This window comes from Colletotrichum truncatum, assembly GCF_014235925.2.
Source record: "Colletotrichum truncatum strain CMES1059 chromosome Unknown Contig_0004, whole genome shotgun sequence".
NCBI lineage: Eukaryota > Fungi > Ascomycota > Sordariomycetes > Glomerellales > Glomerellaceae > Colletotrichum > Colletotrichum truncatum.
Genome location: NW_027222401.1, coordinates 900,186 through 923,567, shown reverse-complemented (window position 1 = coordinate 923,567; position 23,382 = coordinate 900,186). Strand labels below are relative to the sequence as shown.

Genomic DNA, 23,382 nt, shown 5'->3' with positions numbered 1-23,382 from the left:
AATACTCAAAAAGCTGCAACTGAAGGACTCCGATACACTCTGCATAGTTTACTATCACGCAGTCCAAAGAAAAGGGTATTTGTAGCAATCTATTGTAGCAACTCACTGTACTAACCTATTATAAGGGCAAAATGTCATCATCCCAAGACGCACGAAATATCTGTAATGACTTTTTTAATATTAGTAAGATAAAGACTCATATCTTACTAGGCTTAACAGCTAATAACTATATTTAGTTATGTTCCCTGATGAAACTGTTCAGCAATTTTGGGTCCGCCTAGACAATAGCTATCCCAGATTCCATGGTATTTGTCGCATGGCTCGAGACTTCTTATCTATTCAACCGACGTCAATACCCTTAGAGCGATCATTCAGCCTTGCTCGCCATATCTGTCACTACGCTCGGTTCAACCTTTCGGCTGATACTATTTTTGATACTTTGACTATCAAAATTAGCCAGAATAATAAGGCCTGGCTTTCCCAAACCACACTTGAGGAAGTTCCAGATGACACGAATATCACTGAAGCATCTGAAGAGCGCTAGCATATTATTAGAGAAGCTTTTAACTACTCTTCTCTATTGGATAAAGCTGATATTCAGAGATATCTGAAGGTCTCTGATGATCTTACTAAGATCTCTATTACTGCTACAGGAGATGCTCCCTCCCCGCCTCCTTACGAAGTCTCAGTAGAAGAGGAGGATATTAGCGATAGAGATGAGGAGCTGCCATCCTTATCTAGCTCTCAACAGCCAAAACTATCGAGTCAAGTTTCCCAACTTAGCAACTCACCTACGCCTTCTGTATCCCAAGAACTCCCAAACTTCTCCGAGCTTGGGGGTCGCAAAAGGAAGAGACTTACTCGGCTAGATCTTGTCGAACTCTCTCCTGACGAGGATAGCGATTAAATATACATTGTTCCTCTGATTTCACTCCGACTTTATCGTATTATTCTCTATTAGTTTCTTATATTTATAGTAATCTATTCTAGCCATCTATGTTTTATGTAACTTACTCTTTCTCCCTATAACTAACTAGTTATATTTTCTTTCTATCTTAGTTACAGTATTTCCCGCGTTTCTTGTGGGTAGCAAAATTACCCGTGGGTAGTGTAACCCATGGGTCGTTTTACCTACGGGCCTTTCAACCCGCGGGTAAATATAGTGGGACTGCCCGTGGGTAATTCGGGTTTACCCAAACTACCCACGGGTAGTTTTGGGTACTACCCATACGGGTACCCGCGGGTATTACCCAACCCTAATTCAATCTGAGAAAGTGTGTTTTCTGAGTTATGGCACGTGGCAAAGTCAAGGGAAAATAGTTTCTCTTTGCACTTGAAGCAAGTAAAAGTGGCTTCAAGCTCATCAAATAAACTCAGACTTCTAGAGACATGACTTGTACTTCATGAAATAAAGCGGCGTCGTGGATCATTTTAGTGAGAGGTTCTTATCTCATGGGTTCCTTTTCAGGTTGAAATGGAGAGGACGGGTCGATTTCCTCAGCTCATAAGTAGTTCGAGCATCAGTCTGTTGATGCCAAGGTCTGGATTTATAAACGTTATTCTCTGACCATAACCGAGGTTACTTTTTCTGTGTAGAAAATCCATAAGTAGTAGGGATATTGGTGACCGGGGACGATTCAGTTGATTACAAGAGAAAACCTACTACTGCTAAAAGTTGAGCTTTAACACACTTGCATCGTAGAGACCATTTTTGTTAGGGGCTAGCGTGAGACAATTTATTACGTATGCCCTTTGCTGTTTAGACTCTTGGGACGCGTAAGTTGCTTCCTTTCTTGTTCTGCATCGTGAGTTTCTGAACTATCATCGACACAGAACACCATTAAACTCAATTGCAAGCATCACAAAGTTAAAAAAAGATTCTATACCATGCCGACGGCATCATTACATACGGGCTGCCCTATTATCCTCAAATTCCCGGTTGGGTTTTGGCAAGTGGCGCGGTCGTCTTGCTGGGTTTCACTGGCATAGGAGTGTTGTAGCGACCTTAGCGGCCTGACTCGAGACTAGATGAACACCCTGCAGCTTTCATTTAGAGTACGCCAGCTTCGGGTAGTCCTTCAAACCCGTGTTACTTCCGAATCTAAAGATCATGGATATCCAGGCAGGCATGACTAGCAGTAGCAATGTTGTAAAACGTGCAATAACAAGGGGACTTCTATTTTCCACTCGCCGGATCATGCGCACGCAAAAATAACTAGATCTTATAGATCATTCAAACTTCATCATTCGAATTATTGATGCGCTACTTAGACCGTTTGACTGGTCATTTAGGAAAGCTACGGTAGGTCCGAAAGGAATCCCTTCGAAGGCGTAAATAATAGACAGGAACTGCACTTTCTAAAACTACAATTTTAGAATATTGATACCAATCGCACTATTCGGGTTCGGCTTTCAGTAGCTGACAGTCATGGGGGTGTTTTGGTTCCTGGTGCGATTCCTTTTTGTGACTGTCGTGACCTTGTAAAGGACGGGTAAAGGACAGAGTTTTGCGGGCGCACGAGAAGCTTTCTTTGCTCAGTACCGCTAATGAAAGACTATCGACTGCCTCCGCGCCGGCGGTCTTGCAGGGTATGAGGCCTATCGTCAAAAATATAGTGTTAGTAGTCAAAAGTCAAGTTAATGAAATCCAAGGGAGGGGAGCTCACGTTACAAATGTGATGCGCTAGCCCTCTTTTAATTAAGTTTTCGCCTTGAGTACATTTTTGTATGGTGATTTCAGTTATTGCAGTCGGGTCGTCGTAACTAATAACCTTTACTCAAAATGAACCCATGAGAAATGACTCGCATTACGACCGTCTCGTTTAATGCGTGATGAAGTTTGGGCTGGCAGTTCGTCACTATAAAAAGGCATGTTGGCTTCTTGATTTTTGTCCAGGCGTACCAACTGCTCGAGTTTTAATCAAGAACGCAACCACTTTGACCATTTTACAAATCTACCCGCAAGTCTCCCGCTTAGGTACGTCTAACTCTTAATGAACTCTTTGCAATCTCAAAGACTAACATCTTTATACAAGCGCAACAATGAAGTTTTACGAGATCATTTTGTTTCTGGCCGCTGCAACTGCAGTTAGTGCCCTGCCCCAAGCAGCCAAACAATGCCAACCTCAAGGCTTTGACGATTACTCTAACTGCAAGGGCCTGTGCTTCAGTAAGGACTGTCACAAGCAAGGGGATGGGAAGTTCCACTGTTGCAACTTCTAGAGATACTTGTATCTAAATGAATCGGCGTCAAGAGTACCTAAGAGACCATTCATGATGTAAAAGTTTCATGAAAAAACAAAATAACGGAGAGTAAACAATTTTTAACGTTGAAAAAGCACGATTCTGCTACATGCAAAGCCTCAACATCCTCTGAGTCTCGTGTGAAAGGAATTCTGCGATCAACACTTCCGCAGTACCTCGCATCAAAGCCAGGTCGTAGAACATATCTTAGATACTATAAATGAATAAAGAAATTCTGTAACTCATACTTTCAAACTAAACTTGAAGCCTTGAGTTTAGTTTTGGAAAGAGGTAACGTTTTGCTTACCAAATGCCCTCAACTGCGCCAACAACCAGGACGCACGATGTTGCAAAATATCCAGTGAATCCCCAAACTCAAGATCACCCTGCATGTATTACTGATTGTAACCAGCTCGCTGGAACTAAGCGAGTTGTGTTGCAAGCCGTCTATAATGTCCCTCCCCACCCTCGATAGTAATTTAAGCTACGCAGCTGTTGTGTACGCTCTCTCTTCCACGTTACCTCTTGCTGCATCTAGTGTGAAGAACTTAAAAAGAAGAAACTAATTGATTTAATTGCCGCCTTAACAGAGAAATTTGGCAATCGTAGCATTTATCGTATTGCAATAGCCCTGAGAACATGTGTGTTTAACTTGTTACCATGGCTGAGCTTTACCCGTGTGCATGTGTTACGAGCAGGTCAGGGCAACCTACTGTGGCGTAAAACAAAGGCTTCGATAATGATGACTCTGGCATCAACATCCTCTGTTTTCCACTATATAGCTACGCCGGTCAGTTCCCAACTGGTTGGGTCGTAACGGCATGGGCCTGAGACACAGATGAAATCGCAAGGCTGTTGCAGAACCAGGAAGTCTCAAGGAAAATGGTTAATTAAGAACATTTGTTTGCGCTAGGTCATGATAAGCTGGAATGATTAACTGATTGCACGGCCGGCTAGGTGATAGTTGGTTATAGACTCCAAAACGCAGGACTATCCAAAAGAAGAGTGAGGTAGAATCTTAACGAGGTGTTCCCAAACCCAGTTCTAAATGGCTAAAATACACAGGCTCTTTCTTCTAATTATGACATTGACCTGGCAGGTAGTAGCCACACCTAACGCTGTACTTGCGGTCCTTGTCGTCGTGCGTGTCATAGTCTTTGATGTGATCTCCAGCATTGCGGCAGACCGAACAGAAGTTGTTTCCACCCCCGTTAGAAACACCACTTTCGTATGCCTTCATGAATCCCCAAATTTTGTGCGCACATATTCCTTTAGCAAAGGTATCGGTGTATGAAAACTCGTTTTCATCTGCAGCACTCTAGAATATAGCGCAGTCTTTTGCGACGACAAGGCTTGGTACTAAACCAAGGAAGATAAGAGAATAGAGCATTCTGTGCATTACACTTAGCACCAAGCTTAGAAAGCTGAATGTAGCTTAACATACCTATGAAATAGTGATGAATTGGATATATGAGTTGTTGAGCAAGAAGATCGGCGAAGATATTGCGTCCGCTATTACATCGGAGAGGAAGAGAAGCTATTGTTCGTAGGCATGAGATCAATTGACTCTGAAACTTATAGAAACAGTAGGCTTCTCAGTATCGCATATTTACCTCTTCAATTATAGTTCTCATGTCTTGCTAATTAATTTCGCAAATCGGTCAGCCTCAAAGGTTAGTTAAGTAAAAGCTTAAGACTAAAGTTTTTTGCAATATAGGTTGTATAGTTTCGTCAACTAGTTGATAGAAATATAGGACTTCTAAGTACAATATATTTACTTTATTTATTATAGTTCTCGTGTTTTACTGATTCAATTTGCTTGACTAGTCTGCCTGAAAGATTAATTGAATATAACTTTGGAATTAGAGCATCTTGCAATATGGAAAGTATAATTTCGCAGTTTACTGAATCAGGTACTGGGCCCATGGCTGCCCATAAGCAACAACAATAACAACTCACTATCCGACAAAACCACTCCGCTTATAAGTGGAGCATACAATACGTAGAAGGGGCATTGCCAACTTACAGCCGTAGACCTGGGAAGAAGGAGATGGTGTCTTTCAATAGTGACTAGGTAGTATGCGCAGACCCAAAGACTAGAAACGAACGACAAGAGAATCTCAAAAATTGACTGTTTAGTTGGCAATCTAAAAGAGTTATGAAGTGTATGTAGCGTGTTAATATGATCCTATCTAGGCTTTGCTGCGGGCTACATGGCAGCTTCCACATCGGTAGGCCATCTACGCCTTTGAACCATTCTGATATTACATATTACTTCCCCTATGCTGTGTCTAGTTAATCTAAGCTATTTTTACTTTCTTATTCTTCGCTAACATTAACGTTCAGGTTCCAGAAGTGCGATTGCGGTGAAGCGAAACCAGCGGGCTTCAGCAGAGCCTAGAATTGCCGAGCCAAGGACTTTGGATGAGGGTAAAGGGGAAGCGTTAGGCGACAAGTGCTGAAACCGGAAAGGTGTTAGCAGCCTTAGTTTTCCATCCTCAGCTCAACTGACCAGGGATTCAGCCTAATAGTCCCTTGATCAACATCACACTTCAAAGACATAAGGCGCCCTTCCGAGGGCCAGACAGAAAACATACGGTTGACTCGGGAGTGATGTTACAACTAAAGCCAATTTGCATATTAACGAACAGAGTATTCGCATGATGCCTTCACAGAGGCCGCTTTACCACCGAGAAATAAAACATATCGAACTTGATACGAGGACTCATGTAATGTTCTGCTCTCTAGATCCGTTTATCAAGGCATTCGGAGATTGATTGTAGTCAGTGAGTCACTCCCATCGACCCGTGATGAGGAGTGCACGAGGTGGTCGATTGGCCGTTTCGTGCAGTCTTGTGTGGTTTTCATACACAACCTAGGTGCGAGCAGTCTCTCCTACTGGTTCCAGTATCTAGGCATTGGGTCACTGTAAGCATAGCTATATAGCACAGAACGGGTGTCAATGAAAATAGTTTCGTCGTTACCGAAGCTTTTGCTTTGTATCATAGTTAGTTGTCTTGGCCTTCGCGCCGCATAACATCACATCCAAGGCGTGTTGAGGGGCATAGGCCAAATTCTCAGGGTTTGCGACAATAGTGGTTGAAACCTCCTGGCACTGTGCCACACTTGACCAGGGCATGCTACAGACCTTAGGGTGTTGAGGCAGTTTGCCAACTCTTCGAATTCTCTTCTGACGAAGCCCCATATGTTCTTTGATACCTACTAAGCCTATTACAGGTTGTTTGCTCATACAGCGGCATTTTCTGCGTGCAAAGTAGGGCACTTTCTCTGTTACTGCATGTCTCTGGCATTGGATGTTGAGACATGTGAGGCGTGTCGCCCCGCCGATTGAAAGCTGAAAGGCGCTGACGCATATTCGCATTTGTTGTGGGTGGCAGGCCTCGCCGGCCCGTCACGTGGGCTGACGGCCGCCACCACTGGTCTTAGCCAGCCTCCACAGCCCTCTAGCCAGTTAGTTAGTTCTTCCAACCAACAACACCACTTTTCCCATTCTGAGCGTTCTGTGCTGGTTTCGCCCACATTTGTGATCTTCTTTCGGCCAATGATTCGGATAAATTTCGAGCCCTGAATTAGTTCCCTCGATTTTGTCACGCTATTCCACATTATCGTCTTGCACATTTCGGCTCCTAAAGTCGACATCGCCCTTCACGATAAGGTGGTTCTTCCGGAGACACTTATCCGTTTCTGGTTGTTAGGAGTAGCCGCTCCTACCTTTTCTAGAAGCACCTTTACGAAGTGTGCATTACTATGGTTGCACGAATCACGCCCGCCAAGACCAAATCATCATGGCATACCTATGCGAACTGCTAGAGGTTCGCCTGTGCGTCAACAGGACCACTTCAGCCTACCGTGTTTCTCCATGTTCCAGGCAGACATGTCCTCAAGCGGCCCCATGTCATGCAGGTGTGGTAAGCTGAGCTGGCTGTAGAACTCTCCACCCTACTCAAGCTCCCGGTGCTGTCGTCAACCTCGAATGATATGAGACAGAAGTTGAGGCCCGATCTGTGAGGCGAGCGGTGATGGGCTGGTCCAGAACAGACTTTTTCACCCCAGGCCAGACCAGTATAGTGACCTTTGGGTAAAGGACGGCAACCCAACATTTGGGGGCCTAACTGTCCGAATGCTCTCTGGATCCAAGCATGAAGCTATGGTATTAAAACTTCACTCCTGCCCTCTGGTGTCGAAAATCTTCTCGGCTACACATCTCTGAAAGGGATCAGCCTACCATCTGGACGCTCCCATGTCCTTTACGAACTCCGAGGAAAATCTCTACCAACACTTCAGATCAGCAATGGACTATTCGTACGACCTGGGCTACGCCATCCTCGTTCAGGGATATGATACTCGGACAGATTTCGCTACAGAGCCCCGAAACCCAGAAGACACAGCTGAACTCACCGAAGAAAATTTCGACCCTCACACCTACGTTGAGCAAGATGGAGTAGGGACAGCAGCCTGGCAAGCACAAGCGCCGTCGCCTTGTGTCATACCACCCAGTGCTGCCTACAGCCACCCCCAATCTCAGGCACGTGAAAACCACCAAGTCTCCCCTCCTTCGAGAGCCCAATTTTGGCACTAACGCAAGCTGGACAGCAAAATCAATATCAGGACTTCACTGCTGGTACAGCTTGCCGCCTGCAGCTTGTACACAGTGCCCCAGGCTTTGGAAGCGATCACAACACCTATGAGCTTAGCGCAAACAATCTTGACGCAGGATACTCTTCCTACTCGTCATCACCGAGTGAACAAATACCAGTGCCCAAAATTACATCAATCGTGTCTTCTTCTCCAAGGACTGCCCACATTTTCGACCACATTGGTGCTTGGGACAACAACGGCTTCGAGATTAATTATCCAGCCCCCATTGAAGGCCACGAACACCCCGCCGAATACCAGCGACTGAGGTTCAATAACTTGCCTGGCAAGTCAAAAAGGTCCGATTCGACCGAACGTCAACGGTCCAACAGGTATGGTAACGAGCCACTTGATTATAGTTACCATAGCCCATAGCCACGATTTGTCTGACAAAAGTGCAGTCCTGAGAACAAGAAGCGTGGAAGTAAGCAACCCAAGTCCACAAGAAATAACGAGCCGGTCCGAAGTCGGCGACGTAGTGAGAGGAATAAATGAGCTGCGTGCTAGAGGACTTTTCGCATTTTTCTGCGACCGGCACTTGGATATTCTTCGAACCTGGCTGCTTTACTTCACTTTGTTAGCTTTCATTTGGCTGGTGGTAAACTTATTGCAATGCGCTCCTTTCCTGTTTCCTTTGGCCTTTTTTTTTTTTTTTTTTTTTTTTTTTTTTTTTGGATTGTGGCTCAAATATGATCGGTTCTTCGTTGGTTGTGATCGCTCTTTAGTGTACTGTAGTGTTCAAAATATCGGCGTGAGAAGCTCAAAAACTGGATCGAATAAGACTTTTGTTAACATCAGATTTGCAGTGCAAGTGCGGAACTCTGCTCATGACCCAAAATGAGCAGGCATGTGTCTTTATTACACCCAGCTGCGACAAAGGTCACGCTCTCTACTTCGAGACATGAACAAGTCAGAGCCAAGGCAAAATGAACATGACTGCTGGTAATATCATTTCGACTGGATCGTGACCGCCAGGGCCTCCCTGCCAATGGAACATGGCTCTTGAATGAGGCGGCTGCTTTATCCGCCCTGTAACATGACAGGTCCTGGGCTGGCCCAATATCGTGTCCTAGCCTGCTCATCACCTCGTCTTATTGGTCCTTATTTTCTCCCACATTATGCGGGTCGAAACATTTATGAGGCGTACCCAATTAACTGGAAGTCTGCAATGTCCCTATCTCCAGCTTCACCTTTTGAATCACTTGCCAATTTCCATGAGGAGATGCTTTTTCGCAAGGTTGCTAAGAGCAATCCTGCAATTCCAGGCCAATCGCTGAGCTGTAACCTTCTGATGCTTGATGCAAGGGCTAGCAACGGAAACGACACTAACAGGTCTTTTCAGGCATCAACGCGTTTTAGCATAGAACGTACAGGTACCAATCTCACGAATGAAAAGCCATGAGGAGTTGGGGAGTCACTTACTAGGCGAGCTCATCATGTGATGAACTTACCAGGCGGGCGCAAGACTTCTCCAATCAGTCCATTATTTCAACGTCGGTAAATTACGAGGCTGATGACAAAAGACCCGTAGAAGGTAGCATTGTGGAAAAGCCCGCACATACTCAACCTAGTCCAACTGGTATTATTGTATGCTGATGTTACTTTAAAGTTTTCTTACCTTTGCCAATTGCGGAGACAGGATCCGTTCTTAGGCCCAATTGCCCTCTTAGCGTGATGCCTGGCCCACACTACACTGCCTGACTAACTAGGTCTTTTCATAGACTCGTGAGCATTGAGGCAAGGGCATACCCATTATTGGTATTTATCGCACATGAGATATCATCTGGAAAGAGTTAGTGACTATCGAGATGATTGACTGGGTAGCTGCTGAGCTGAAAACACATGGTGGCAGTCATCTAGCATCAGCCATCGTAGCTTCTATTATGTATCATTTGCTTTGCTTGCCTTTGAAGGTGTTATATTATCGGCTATGAGAATTTTAGAAAGCTCTTGTTATCTTTTTTACTTGTCTAGGAAATGGGACACAATAGACTTATCATATTTATGAGGCAACTGCGAGATACCTTATCTTATGATGGTTCTCGGCCGTGGCTTTTCTACTTCAAAGGTATCATGCCTGTGCAATGCCAAGTTCTAATTACTTATTGAAAGTTCTAATTACTTATTGCAGATTTTAACAGAAAACATTGTAAATAAAATGCGAAGTGTTTTCGCAATAGTCTGTCATGGGGACGTGCAATACAGTTTTGCCCAACTAGCGAAGTCTGCAAATCACGAGATCATGGAGGGAGACCTCGGAAGGTAATGCGGGTCTTACGATACACGTCGTAACTCTTCAAGGTAACCATACAATCAAGTTCAGTTTTAAACAAGGATTAAAAGAAAGACCAGTATCTACTATATCATATTTTGGACACCAAGACCACAGCATTAACGGTCTACATTTGGGTTACATCCATTGCAACCGCACGACACACCAAAACCCTTGTTGGTAATCACCTTTGATTCCCAGCTCTAAGTCACTTGTAGTACTCAATCAGGTCACCTGAATTCACCACCCGCATCGCTGGGGCCCTAAGTTCTCGTAGGAGATGTGGCGCTGTCTACGTGGAGGGTTGACTGATTTCATTGCGAGATGCTTTAGACTCACAAGCACATCTCATTTTTTCGGTAGAACCTTTCTGGGAAGATGAGTTTGCATGCTTTTGATTGGCTTTGTCGGTTGGGCTGCCTCAGTGAAGACGGGATTCAGGTCTAGCAGGGGTGTGTGAAAACGCCTCCTTGCTTCAGTATGAGGATGGGCGGCATTATGAGAACTCAAGGTACTTCTTGCCTTACTTTTTTGGCCTTATCAGGCTTTTGTACGTACATCGTTTCCGATTCCATGTCCTTGAAAGAGACTACCCATGAGATAACCCCAAAGGCACTTAGGATTGCTGGCTTCGTTCTTAAGTTAGGCCGAAGCCTGCTCATAGGGCCAGTCCGTGTATTCAAGTGTACTGAAAGGTTTACAATCAGCTGATGAATCACAGCCTGGTTTTTCTTGCTGTCGCTCTGTGCTGCTAGGTTGCCTCGTTTGTAAGTACGCCACATTCTAGTGTAGCAGCACCGTCCAAGAGAAAAAGCCGCTAACACCCTCCAGAGAGTTCAAGCTTTTGCCATTGCTACCCAACGATTCAACCCGCCTAACCAGCTTTTGGCATGTTTCAGTCCTACATAGGGGCGGGCATGCGGCTCACTTGCTGGGAGCTGAGGAGAAAAGGGGGGGTGGGGTGGAACATCGAAGTTCTGAAGGCTGACGCAAGACATCTGTTAGCCGACGGCGACAGTCTCTGATCGAGGCACATGTGGGAGAACAAAATTTCCGCTTCAACTGTCGCCTCATCATCTCGTTCTGCATGACGGACGTGAACCAGTCATACGACTGGGCTGTAATGCTTCGCCCAACCTTCAACATGAAAAGTGCGCCATGGGCATCCCGTATCACCTTCACCTCATTTTACCTTGCGAAGACGGAGAATAATCAGAGCCTTTTCCAGGGCAACTGATGATGTAAGAGTGACGATAGGGACGAAGTTAAGAAGCAAAAATGGGGTCCCCTCTTTGCTATTACTTTCAATACCACACCCAAGGCTAATTTGGGTGTTCACAAGGCCGCTAACACCCACTTTAATTACCTACTGCCTTATCTGGGTTGTTTTATGACCCAAGCCTTGTGAATGACGTCGTAGGGTACTGGTAAATGGCCTAACGAGGTTCGAGAGAGATTAGTGGTGGACCAGCTGCATCTGCGGATCGGTCTCACCAGGTCTTCTCTCCCTCTGTTACAGAGTTTGTAGGTTTACATTTTCCTCCCAAGTAAAAGCACATGCAATTTTGTTCGCTGATAGTATGCGGTGTGTAAGCCTGGAGACCTCCCTTCAGATCCTTCGGCAAAGGACGGAGTTCTTGGTAACACCTTGCAATGACTGAGGTGTTGTATGTTCTTGGTGTGAGAAGATGACTACATTCGGTGTTGCCTTAAATTAGAGATGGCAGATGTAAAGAGGCGCTGGAACCGCATTGCTTCCACCTGTTGGAGAAGTTGGAAAATTGTTGGGGCAGGGAAGCTGTGCCGCTGAGGGCCAAGTGTGTTCGCTGAGACAACGAAGCTAAGCCACGAGTATTGAACAGTCGGCTGACACGCCTCTCCAACTGCAAATCTGAAGGGAGAAATATTTCAATTTCGTTAGACCATCCTCTCTCATGGTTCTAAACGAAACACATCCGGTGTTGTGTTTTACCATGGTAGACGGGATAATCTCTACTAGCAGATGGGCTAACGCATGTAAGTGATTGCGATTTAGCCGTTATTGCCTCTACTGAGGCTGACACAGATTAAAAAAAATATCCAACATCCTTCAAGGTAGATAGGGTTTGAGCGCAGAACTGGTAAAATGAAGGATGACATTCTCCGCCCGCGTGCTGCTTGTGTTGCATTGATGAGTTCAACTTTGAGACCCCCATGTCAAACGTACATCGCCCCCATCTACCTCTGGCATGGAGCTAATACACAATGGTTACCACCTTTTGATTTTGCCCTCCTCCTTGGCAAGCTCAGGCGGTTGGGCTCCTAGCCTCAGACGCTCGAATCCCTTTTTTTTTCCAGTGTCATCACTTTCTTCTCTTTTTCTTTTTGGGCAAGTCTCATGCAAGTGTGCAACAGGGAATCTACGGACGATGCTGCATGAATTAGCTACAGCAGTGATAGATGGACCCGCCTCCAGCCTGATCGTAAATCGCTTTCCTTCTAGGCTCAAAAGCTTCAATCTTTAGTCTTTATGCCCCAATTTTCATCCTTTAATCCATGAGAACACTAGGGCCAAGTAAGCACTGTACTTCACAGTGAGGCTGATAGCCTTTCCTATGAAAGGTATTCGACTCCATATAGTACGTCTGGCACCGCTGCGAAGGTCAGAACGGGAAAGAACACATGGATCGGTGTGGATCACTAGGATTAAATGTGCAGCCTGCTTTGAAGGCCACCCACTACAGCGATTACCAGGGAGAAAACCGGTCACATGAGTTTTGTTGGCCTTGGCTTAGACTTTCTCAAGGGTTGGCCCAGGCTTTAATTCAAGTGCCCTCATGTTTCACTCAATAGTTCGGTCTCTTCTCATCTTCGTTTTTCATAGAACGCTTCCGAGGCTAGTAGACATCAAGGACAGCACCATTCGAACCTTCGGTGTCTCTTTCTAAACGTTTTTTACATCATCATCAATAACGAAACACCTTTCCCTCATCCAAAGCGACAGACGCCAGCCCCAAACTAAAGCAGAAATGAATTCTAATCCCAATGACCGGTGAAGAGACGGATCCACCTAAGCTTAGGTACTTAAGGCGGCGCGAACATGAACCACTCAGCAGTTTGCCGTGTCAGGCAACCCAGCTGCCAACACTGCACAAATTCCGGTGAAGCAAGCGACACTGCCACTATTCCCTACCCGGCCGCACATCGGCGCAGCTGTTCTCTGATACCAAGCATTGCCACCTTTATTCAGATGGCAGATCTTCGCGCTCACCTCCGCCACGCTCAGTACGCCCAGCATCAGGTTTGGCTAGGGTCCGTTGCGGGTGAGGTTATTGACCTCATATTGACAAAGTATCCAGGGCCCATAGCCAGTCAACTTCTCTAAGCCTCGATGCTGGCTTTGTGACTTGCCACTCATGTTCCATAGTTCTATCAACTCACAGAAACACTCTTGGGGCTACCTGTCAGCTTTACTCCTACTCGCTCACGAAGGGCCATATCCCTCTATTGCACACCGAAGAAGTCAAGGCATACTGGTGACTTTGACTGAAACAAGACCTCTCTGATGATGATGGAGGATAACTGGTTGTGGATGATTGTATCATCGTCGCTTCGTTTTTCTTGATGTTGCCCTGGATCAAAGCAGCATTCAACCGTACGAGCTGGTCCCAGGCCCTAGTTTAGTTTACCGAGATAGCATGTGAATCATCTTCAACTACAACTTGATATCTATATATTCTTGCTCATTCTCTAATCCTAGGGCTTCAAATCATCAGACACTTTAGTCTACGCTTGTCAGCTGTTGAACTACGACTCATCTATTATCTACCTTGACCCACACAACATGAACAACGAATACCAGTACTACCAAGATGAAAGCGGCCAATGGTATTACTCCACCGGCGACGGAAACTGGTACCCTTGTGCTCCTCCGGTGCATGATGAAAATGTCGAGACCGGAAGGTATACCAGCTCAAACCCCAGCAGTCGCATAGCTCTCTAACAAATATAGCTGGTACGAAGATCAGAACGAAGAGCACCCTGGCATCCAGCAACCGGTAACTACTGAAAATCGAAACAGTGAAACTGCAGACTACGTTTCCGAACGATACCGTGATGAAGACCGCCGTCGTCGACTTCACAGCAGCAAAGGCCGCCGTGCTCACAAGAAGGAGATGGACGACGAAGTCGAAGAAATTATGAAGTCCTTCGAGGACAACTCGCACAAGTCATCCAAGTCTGGCGATCGATCCGACAAGAAGAAGAAGAAGAAGCGATGATTAGAGCTAAGGAAATGGGACATTCTGTTGTCATGTTGTTCTTCATCACAAAGTTCTCAGATCAGGTTTTCCTTTGTATGCCCTTCTTGCGCTCGAACTTGTCTGTTGTCCTTTAGCTGCTTGTATTATACTCATAGATCTTAGACAAATGGGGGTTCAAATTATGCGTTTGGCGATGTATTGGGGAGTTTCATAACACTATCTGTATGTGTATAGTACACGGCATCATTCATGAGCGCCAGGTTCCTGGAGCCTTGTTGTCTTTTTTGCCTTCCATCTCCTGAATCTGCAAGCTGTTTCAACAAATTTATACTTTCTTTTAGCCTCAACATTTGATTATGATTGTGATTTCTTACAGCAGGGAATACAATTCAACTCACCGATGCGCTCCTATTGCAAGCCCAAATCTAAAGAATCTGCAATGCCATACCATGATATTCATGCGCCCCAAGATATTTCATTTTTGAAGGGGACCTAATTAATAAATGTATTACTTTATTGCAAGTAACGAAACGTCTACTATGCCTTTCGTAAGCGCAGGAAGTAAGGAAATGTAATGCGTTCAAAAAGCTGCCGAATTTCATTCGATAAGGTACGAAGTAGAAAAGAAGCTTACAAGCGACGACTATTATCCTATGGAATATTAAGACTATCCAATCAGTTAAATCAGTCACTTACTATTAGTCCAAAGCATGCTAATATGCAAGGTACACCCGGAATCGATGGGCAACCGTGTTCTTTTGTTCTTTCAAGTGACTTTCCGGAGGGTTGTTGGACAACATTTTGAGTCTTATGAGACTATGATACTCGTCTAAAAGTCTGACTTTGCCTGCATTGGTCCGGCACCCGCAGCGGGAAACTTTGGCCACGCTATACGTGCACCAAGAGATCCGGATGCTAAGGCAAGTCCTTCCTACGAGTTCTCTATCTGGTTTAAGTGAGAAACAGTATTTTACTGATTCATCTTTTAGGCTATGAAGGAGTTATATCATGAATATGGTTGGCCGAATGCCTTTCGGAGGGACGAGTTTCTGAAGGCTGCGGTGCCAGCTCGCAAGGTGATTGTTGACGACACATACGACTGGTCTGATGTGGAATGAAGGTTTGGTACCTTTACATAATGTATGCAGTTCTCGGTTGAGCTATACATCGCTCCATTTATATTTATAACGTAGGACGCCAATGTGTATCAACTCAGGACAATGGAATGAGTAAAGGTAGGCCAGGACAAAGCGTTTGGCTCCCGAATACATAGCTGCAAGGCATGTCCAGCCGCGAATGTCAGGATAGCTTCCCATTTCAACGACCATGTCTTCCAGTATGCTGTTTAGTTGGGATAAAATGATATTTGCTTACTACCTTATGGATCGTTGTATGTCGTCGCTACAAAGCAGAATGTAAGCTCTCTAATATGAACAACGCCTCTATAGCGTCGCTCTTTATTCAAATTACTGGCTCTTGGGCTTTCTAAGCGGAGCAGTGATGGAGAATGAGACTATACTATATTCGCTCTTCTCTGCATCCCTCTCGGCCTCCTTACGCTCCGCCAGCTTCTTCTCTTCCGCTTCTTTCTCCTCCTCCATCTTGCGCTTCTTCTCCTTCTCCTTTTCATCGTCCTTCTTGATTTCTTTGACGACGTTACCATTGCCGTCGAGCTCGACCACAACGTCGCGTGTATCAAGGCTGCCGTCCTCGGTGTAGGTCCACATCTCCTTGAGTTCACCTCGTACCAGACCCGTCAGCCATAGGGAGCCGAGGACGCCTGGCACAAGATACAAGAGCGCAGGCTGACCGTGGTTAAAGATCATAAGCATAGCGAGAGTTACCAGCATGCCCAAAGTGTATCCAACCAGTGAGGCGTTGAAGTAAGTCTTGCTGAAAGTTGATCCCTGAACAGTCGGCGGCGTGTTTTCGTCGCCCTTGAGAAGGCCAAGCCACGATGATGACCAAAACCAGTCACCCCAGCAGCCGGTAATGTCGACCCAGGTAGCCTTCTGAGTCATATGCTTCGTCTCGCTGACAGTGACAACGTCCCCAGATTTGATGTCCTGCTTGTCTGACTTGAGGTCGGTCGGGACATACTGGATCTTTCGCTGGTAGTGAAGCCATAAGTCGAAGCGGAGGGCGAGGCACATGACAATACCGGGAACAACAATATCTCCAAGACCAAGAATACTGGATCTAGCAGCAGACTGGAACTGAAGTTTGATGGGAACGTCGAGCTTGGTGGCAACGGTGATCATGTAAGGCCTAGATAGCGTTAGACATGGGCCGAGTCCGGAGTAAGTGAGATCTTACGTGTAGAAGACCATGACAATGTCATAAATGAAAAGTCCCATAAGCACCAAGCTGCCAGTGGCAAATGTCGTGGGTGACATTATCAAGAACGAGCCGTAGCAGAAGCCGTAGCCCATAATGTTTGAGAGGAAGGGTGAGCCAGTCATGTAATACGTCGAAACCGTTGCGAAAGCTAAGAGGAAGCCGAGAATATGGTTGACGGACATGTGGAACTTCTCTTTGAGAAGGCCGTGTACCTTGGCCCTTACTGTCCACTCGTCCGTCAGGAGATGCCGCACATCCCAGAAAAAACGATTCGCTTTAGCAGAATTAACAGCCACAATCTTCCGCAAACCATATGGTAGAGGGTTTCCAGCCGGCAACAGGTCCAGCTCATCCTCTTCGTCTTCACCATTTGTCTTGACTTTGACGAATGCCTCCCGGTCATCGTCAACCCGGCAAAGGACGCCATCCTCCTTTACCCAGTTTGGAAATATAAATCCTGCGCCAGCTCTTAACGAATGCGCCATCAACGTGGTCAAGCTGGCAACGCCCATAAAAGACATGTATACCCTCAAAATCTTATTCAATATAGCCGGATCTTGAAGCCATTGAATGAGATAGTAGAGCCCGATCAGCATGGTGCCGGCAAGTAGCGGGAATACGATGGCATCGGAGGGCATCAGTCCCTCCGTGATGGGCTCATCATCCTTACGATCATGCTTTTCACCCTTTTTCCGCTTTGGTAGGGCGGCAGACGGCGGACGGCGCAGGGCACCGTGAGCGCCGATGTAGATGATGGCAAGAGCGCTGAAGATGAGCTTTCCTTCCATTGTCAGGAAGCCAGCAACTTTAAACAGATTCGATTGCGTTGTCATGGTGGCGTTCCCGACAGCTGTGAGGTTTCCCGTAAAATTACTAGTGAGATTTTGGGAGACTTCGTCGAACAGCGGCGTGGCCGAACTAGGAACAGGTGATGAAGCCATAGTGATGGTAGTATGCCAGAGCAACGTCTTGTGAAGCAATGCAAAAGGGCAGTAGTGCAGGCAATGAGAACGAGTGGCTGCTAGGAGAGTGGCATCAATGAGCCAAGCTCGGATATAGAATCTGCACGGAGTTGCTATCGGAGTTGGATTGATTGGCGATGAAAAGATGAGAAGCCACCTTGCAGCTACAGCTCTTGAGTTTGCTCGCAGATTGGGGCGCTGCCTCTGAGCAACGTGTTACCAACAAAGAGTCTCAGGGTAGGATACCAGGTGGCAACTACCTTCCGATGCTTCGAGAAAAAAAGAGAAGAAAAAAGCAGCTCCAACGGACGTCCAGATTTACCAGAGCCGGCCTGCAGTTGAGCAGGACGTGACTTCCGTCCTCAAACTCCAATCTGTGCGGTGTGGACGAGCGCTCAAGTATTCGCGATTCCTTTCTGCTAGAAGTCAGTTCTCAGCTCGCCTGCGCCCCTACCAATAATTGAGACTTATGTATAACTGACTGGGTATACAAAATGAAATGCCAAAAACTCACGAAGAATAAAGCCGAAAGGGTAGCGGAAATTTTAAATTGCAGAGATGGCGCAGGCAAACAAGTCTCTATGTAGGTACTCACATAACCTGACCAAGTCCGTGTGTGGCAAGTGAATACCTAAGCCTCCTTCACTACAGAACGCAGACGAATAGGGCAGGAACTCGCAAGCTACAGCAGATACCACAGCATCGATGTACCACAACAGGTCATTCAGCCAACCAATAGCGTGCCCGCATTTGACTTGAGGTGGCTGAAGCTCCCCCCCCCCCCCCAATCCCCCCGTCATCCTGTCGCTGCAAGCCAAACTACCCAAAATCGCATCGCAGCCTTGCTCAAGATATTTGAACCCCTCCATCGCAACTTTTCCTCCTTAGATCCTCGTGGCGAGACGACACAACCGACGCCGAAATGACGACAAACGTATCGTTAGAGACCTCAATGGTATGTTCGCTCTTGCAGTTGAAAAAATGAAACAAAAAAATCCACCAATTCCCTACCTCGTTGCCTGCCGCAACCCATCTCGAAACTGTGAAGAATCAAACAGCTAATCCTGCCAGGGCACGATAATCCTAGAGCTCTATACCTCCCATGCGCCCAAAACTTGTACGAACTTCGCCACCCTCGCCAAGAGAGGCTACTACAACTCCACCATAATCCACCGTATAATCCCAAACTTCATGGTCCAGGCCGGCGACCCCACGGGAACAGGCCGCGGTGGCACTTCCATCTACGGCGACAAGTTCGCCGATGAGATCCACCCGGGCCTCAAACACACTGGCGCGGGCATCCTTTCCATGGCCAACGCCGGCCCGGACACCAACGGCTCCCAGTTCTTCATCACGCTGGCGCCGACGCCGTGGCTGGACGGAAAACACACCATCTTCGGACGCGTCAAGAATGGACTCAGTGTTGTGAAGCGGATGGGACTGGTCAAGACTGGACCCGAGGACAGGCCGTTGGAGGAAGTCAAAATTATACGGGCCTCTGTTATTGAGGAGGGGGATGTCGAAGAGTAATGTTGGTCATGTTACCGGAATAAGGAGCACATATTGCATGGCATGGAGTCTGGCGTTTGGGAACGAAACACCGTTGGCCCTTTGTAGACATTGGTATGCCATTCATCATTTGGCTCTAAAGTCATTATGTATAGCTACAGCTAGATTGAAAGCAGCCAGAGGAGGGCTCAGTTTTCCATTTCATCATCAAAAGGAACTTGGTCTCACACAGGACAGCCAGCGGGGGTTTGCCTGAGCAAGCATACTATGTAGCTTCTCGGATTTTTGGCTCTAAAATAGGGAAAGCCTCGAGTTGCATGCACAAACACTACATTAACACAAAAGTGAAAGGGGAATCAATATCATTGGGTCAATGCCTAGAATTTTAATCGCAGTCTCCCTAACGCCGCCATCCGCCTCGCCAGGTGATGCAGAAGAATGACATGGGGAAAACCACCCCATTCCTTAGAAGCCCCTCCCAACTGACTCCCGGTTTCATGCAATGTCGATCTTGTTGTTATTGTAAGTGAGAAGATGTGTGTATCAAGAGCGTTCGTTTGGCTGCGGGTCCAAAGTTTTTGAATACAAAATGTTAGGTTCGGTCTGGGATCCGACTCTTGGCCAATTCATGATGACCTGTTGCTTTGGGTTTTTCCAAAGATCCCTGCCGAGCTACGTTTTAATCCTGATTTGTCGCTAGAACCAGGTGGGGGATATCGAAGAGAATATAAGGTGGTAGACACAGATGCTGGAAAGCGGTTACGAGCAACGTCTTTTACTAAGTTGATGCTTGCTCTTGTTTGAAGTTCTCCCTTGGCCCATCGTATTGGTTTTGTAGAACTTCCTCTTGGGTTTCTGGGTCCGACACATGCTGCGCATAGCCTGGGCCTGTTACTAAAATCGCAGATTATGGGCGATGAGTCTTACTGCCAGACAGATACTTACGTCTCGGTGCTGTCTGCGAATGAGGCACGCGATCTGTGGCAAAGCCCGAAGAGGATGTGATGTGGCTTGGTACGCCAAGACTTGAAGAGCCGCCATACTTCTAGTTTGGTGGTGATGACAACGTTCCAGACGATTCAGACTCTGCATCTTCGGTTTTGCCATTGCCATTCTTGGACAGCGGCGACGAGAGGGGTGGCTTGGCAGCGCCAAGCTTCAGCTTTTTGGTCGGACTGATGCCTTTGCCCTCCTTTGACTCCTTCTTCTCCTTCTTAGGAGCGACTTCGACAGTGGAATTGTCGTCTTCATCGTCGATCTTTGATTCGTGACTAAGCAATGAATTCGCCTTGACCTTGTCCTTCTTTGGTCCCTTAGTCTTGAGGATAACCTTCTTCGTCATGACCGATGCCTTGAGTTTCTTCTTCTTATGACTGTTTTCCGACTCTTCCTCCTCCTCAGGCGCGGCAACTTCCTCGCTGTCGCGCTTCTTGGGGCTCGAGGCTCGTGATCCTGGCGCTGGAGTGGCCTTCTGGCTGGAAGGCGGTGTTCCATCGTGCTGACTATTGCCGTTGCTGCCGTTGGAAATCTTCGCCGCCGCGGCACGGCTCGCATTTCTGCCGCTGTTGCCAATACAGGAGCCCATGTGATTGTTGAGTCTGGTGACAAGAATGCATCGTTTGCATTTGCTGCAGGTGGCAGAGGGAAAAGACAGAACGTTCGCAGGGCGAGACTCTCCCGGGCCGGGCGATTCGATATTCGGGTCGGGCTTCATGTCTTTCTTCTTCTTGCCTCGTCCAGGGCCGGGTTGAACCCAAGTCTGTCCGTAAATATCGTAGCCGGGCTTGTCAATATAGGGGTGTTTCTTGCAGTAGATGACGCTCGGGTCGGGCTTTCTCGCGCCTTTTCCATCGGTCGGGTAGAGCAATCGAGGCAAATGGCATCTCGGGCATAGAACTTCCTGAGTAGTCTTTAAAGGATTTCCTTTGAGCATGACTTTGCCATCTTCGTATATCGCCGCGTCGGTTTCGATTCGTACGTCCGGTTTTGATTCGGGGGTCGAGCTCTCTGATGCATCGGAAGCCAGCTTCTCGACACGGATGGCTGCCGTGGTAGCCCTCGCTATCTTCTCGTCGCGATGCACCTTGAGCAATAGGTCGTGGACAATGTTGTATACAAGATCGTCGAGAACAGCGTGAGCCTAGTTGACGCAAAGGTGCAGGTCAGCATCATGACATCTCGTCGACGGCAGACTGTGTCGCCCGTGATGTCCGGAATAGCAGCCCCCAAGATGGCTAAATCGACCAAGGAGGCAGGTTGTGCGAGCAGGCACTTACAAGTCTATCCATGCTGCCAGCATCATCGGGAGCGACGATTACTCCAGCCTTGCCTGTGTTGGATGCCATCTCTCCAGGGCCAAGGGGACGGCGCACAAGGACTTAAAGGAAGAAATTGGCGTTGTGATCGCAGCCTCGGAGGACGATGCTTTGTGATCGTGTGCAGGTTTGTGGAAGCTGAATTGGGTCGATGGGTAACTAAAATAAGGTGCCACACGGACGGACGAGGGGACGGCAGTGGCCAAGTGAGATGAGGTCAAGCAGCTGAGGATGGCGGCCAAGAAAAAAAAAAAAAAAGTATCGGAACCTTGCCTGCTGAAGTAATAAGAATGCAACACAGCATACGGAGTACAGGTATCGGCGATGTGCACAGCGACAGCGACCAGCGGCGGGCAATACAAGGCTTGCGCCGGATGAGCTAAGGCGAATTCTCCCTTTCCGTCGTACGAGGACCCTATGCCGAATCTGGTAGGGGTTTGTAAGTGGCTGTAAATTGACAAGAGTTGATGGAAGAGGAAGAAAAAAAGACGGCAATATAACAAGATGGAGAAATGGGACAGGATAGGAAAATGGGCAGTTTTTCCGGATCAGAAATTGCCAAGGCAAGGGAACTAAACTGTATGGGAAAGAAAAGGGAAGCGGAAGGTACGAACGGGGAGCAGCCCGAACGCAACTTCCCAGACTGTCGAAATGTCGATCTTAGCGGGCCAGTCGCGTGTAGAGCTCGAACCCTTCATCCCCCATGATGCAGTAGGTTACCGTGTAACGGTAGGCAAGGGCGGATCAATCAGCAACTTACAGGGCTTTAATACCTTGCAGCTTACATCAACAACCACAATATCACCACAGCTGCAGCAAGTCACAACATGGCCACTTCACCATCGCAGAGTTGCTTGCATCAATGTCGGACCAAGCAAAATCGGTTGCAGCAAAACAGCCAGCACCAGGCCATTGGGCTCAGCCTACAGATACAGGCCCATCAGCGCATGCATGTGCCTGAACTAGCTCCCCCAAGGGACCCCATCCTCACGACAACACCCTAGGCGGCAGAAAATCGCGTCGAGGGTGAAGATTCGTCTCCCGGAGAAGGTTTTGACCGCCCAGCACGTAATCATCGGATCTTTATCTAATTAGTGTCCATCTCACCAGCATAGGAATCTCCCTTGTCGAGGGGGGCGGCTCACCGGCAACAACACCAACGGCCTTTCCTAGCAGACTTTGTAGTGGACACCTTTCTGTTGGTTGCGCTCCACCTCAGTAGTAGCCAACCCCTTATTTTAGCGGCACCAGCGAAATCACTGCGTGCTCTAAGCTCAACCTTTCCCATCAACGTACTGTGTTCTGTACCTGGCCCCAGTCCTACGAGCACTGGGCTGGACCTTCTAAACGAACTGCGCTGGCTTTTGACGTCCTTGGCTGCAGGCGCCATTGGGACAACCTGGTGGGGCCTTTCTTTCCTTCTGAGAGAACCTCTCAAACCGGATTGAAATCTGCTGAGGGCAACTACAGGCCAATAGTGCCAGCCTCACTAATTTTTTGAGTTGAGGGTTGTCGCAAGGGGACCCAGAAAGCAACCAACCAGCTGAGCGCACCTTCCTCCAACTGTCCTGTCCAACCAAACCGAGTCGCGGCTTCCTCCAGCCAGGCCTGGGCCTCCCAACCTGCATCCAAACCCCCGTCGCAACCATTCAGAGACATTCCAACTCCGTCCCGAAACTTCGACTCTCTTAATTTTTATTTTATTTTTTGACAGTCTTGTCCCTCCGCAACTGTCGCCATCGCCGGATACATCACATACTTTCTCACTACACACATACCTGCCGCAACTCACGTGTAAATAATGTGCATCTGACCTGTATTTACGTCAATTGCGTCGTAGATCT

General features: G+C 47.2%; 5 protein-coding genes across 5 annotated transcripts; 3 read left to right on the top strand and 2 right to left on the bottom strand.

The window, feature by feature from the left end:
• Positions 1-7,504: 7,504 nt before the first annotated feature.
• Positions 7,505-8,394, top strand: CTRU02_207055 (uncharacterized protein; the record flags this gene model as incomplete). The annotated part of the gene is made up of 3 exons (XM_070204824.1): positions 7,505-7,789; positions 7,858-8,231; positions 8,301-8,394. 3 exons carry the CDS (start codon positions 7,505-7,507, stop codon positions 8,392-8,394), a joined length of 753 nt encoding a protein of 250 aa, XP_070061357.1.
• A 5,600-nt stretch (positions 8,395-13,994) lies between these two features.
• CTRU02_207054 (uncharacterized protein) lies at positions 13,995-14,430 on the top strand (the record flags this gene model as incomplete). The annotated part of the gene is made up of 2 exons (XM_070204823.1): positions 13,995-14,113; positions 14,163-14,430. 2 exons carry the CDS (start codon positions 13,995-13,997, stop codon positions 14,428-14,430), a joined length of 387 nt encoding a protein of 128 aa, XP_070061356.1.
• A 1,448-nt stretch (positions 14,431-15,878) lies between these two features.
• Positions 15,879-17,693, bottom strand: CTRU02_207053 (signal peptide peptidase; the record flags this gene model as incomplete). Its single annotated transcript, XM_070204822.1, has 2 exons — positions 15,879-16,692; positions 16,729-17,693. The coding sequence occupies 2 exons, from the start codon at positions 17,691-17,693 to the stop codon at positions 15,879-15,881; spliced, it is 1,779 nt and encodes a 592-aa protein (XP_070061355.1).
• Positions 17,694-18,636: 943 nt separating this feature from the next.
• Positions 18,637-19,244, top strand: CTRU02_207051 (peptidyl prolyl cis-trans isomerase; the record flags this gene model as incomplete). The annotated part of the gene is made up of 2 exons (XM_036729328.1): positions 18,637-18,669; positions 18,783-19,244. The coding sequence occupies 2 exons, from the start codon at positions 18,637-18,639 to the stop codon at positions 19,242-19,244; spliced, it is 495 nt and encodes a 164-aa protein (XP_036578835.1).
• A 1,024-nt stretch (positions 19,245-20,268) lies between these two features.
• Positions 20,269-21,568, bottom strand: CTRU02_207052 (transcriptional activator; the record flags this gene model as incomplete). Its single annotated transcript, XM_036729329.1, has 2 exons — positions 20,269-21,363; positions 21,500-21,568. 2 exons carry the CDS (start codon positions 21,566-21,568, stop codon positions 20,269-20,271), a joined length of 1,164 nt encoding a protein of 387 aa, XP_036578836.1.
• Positions 21,569-23,382: the final 1,814 nt, after the last annotated feature.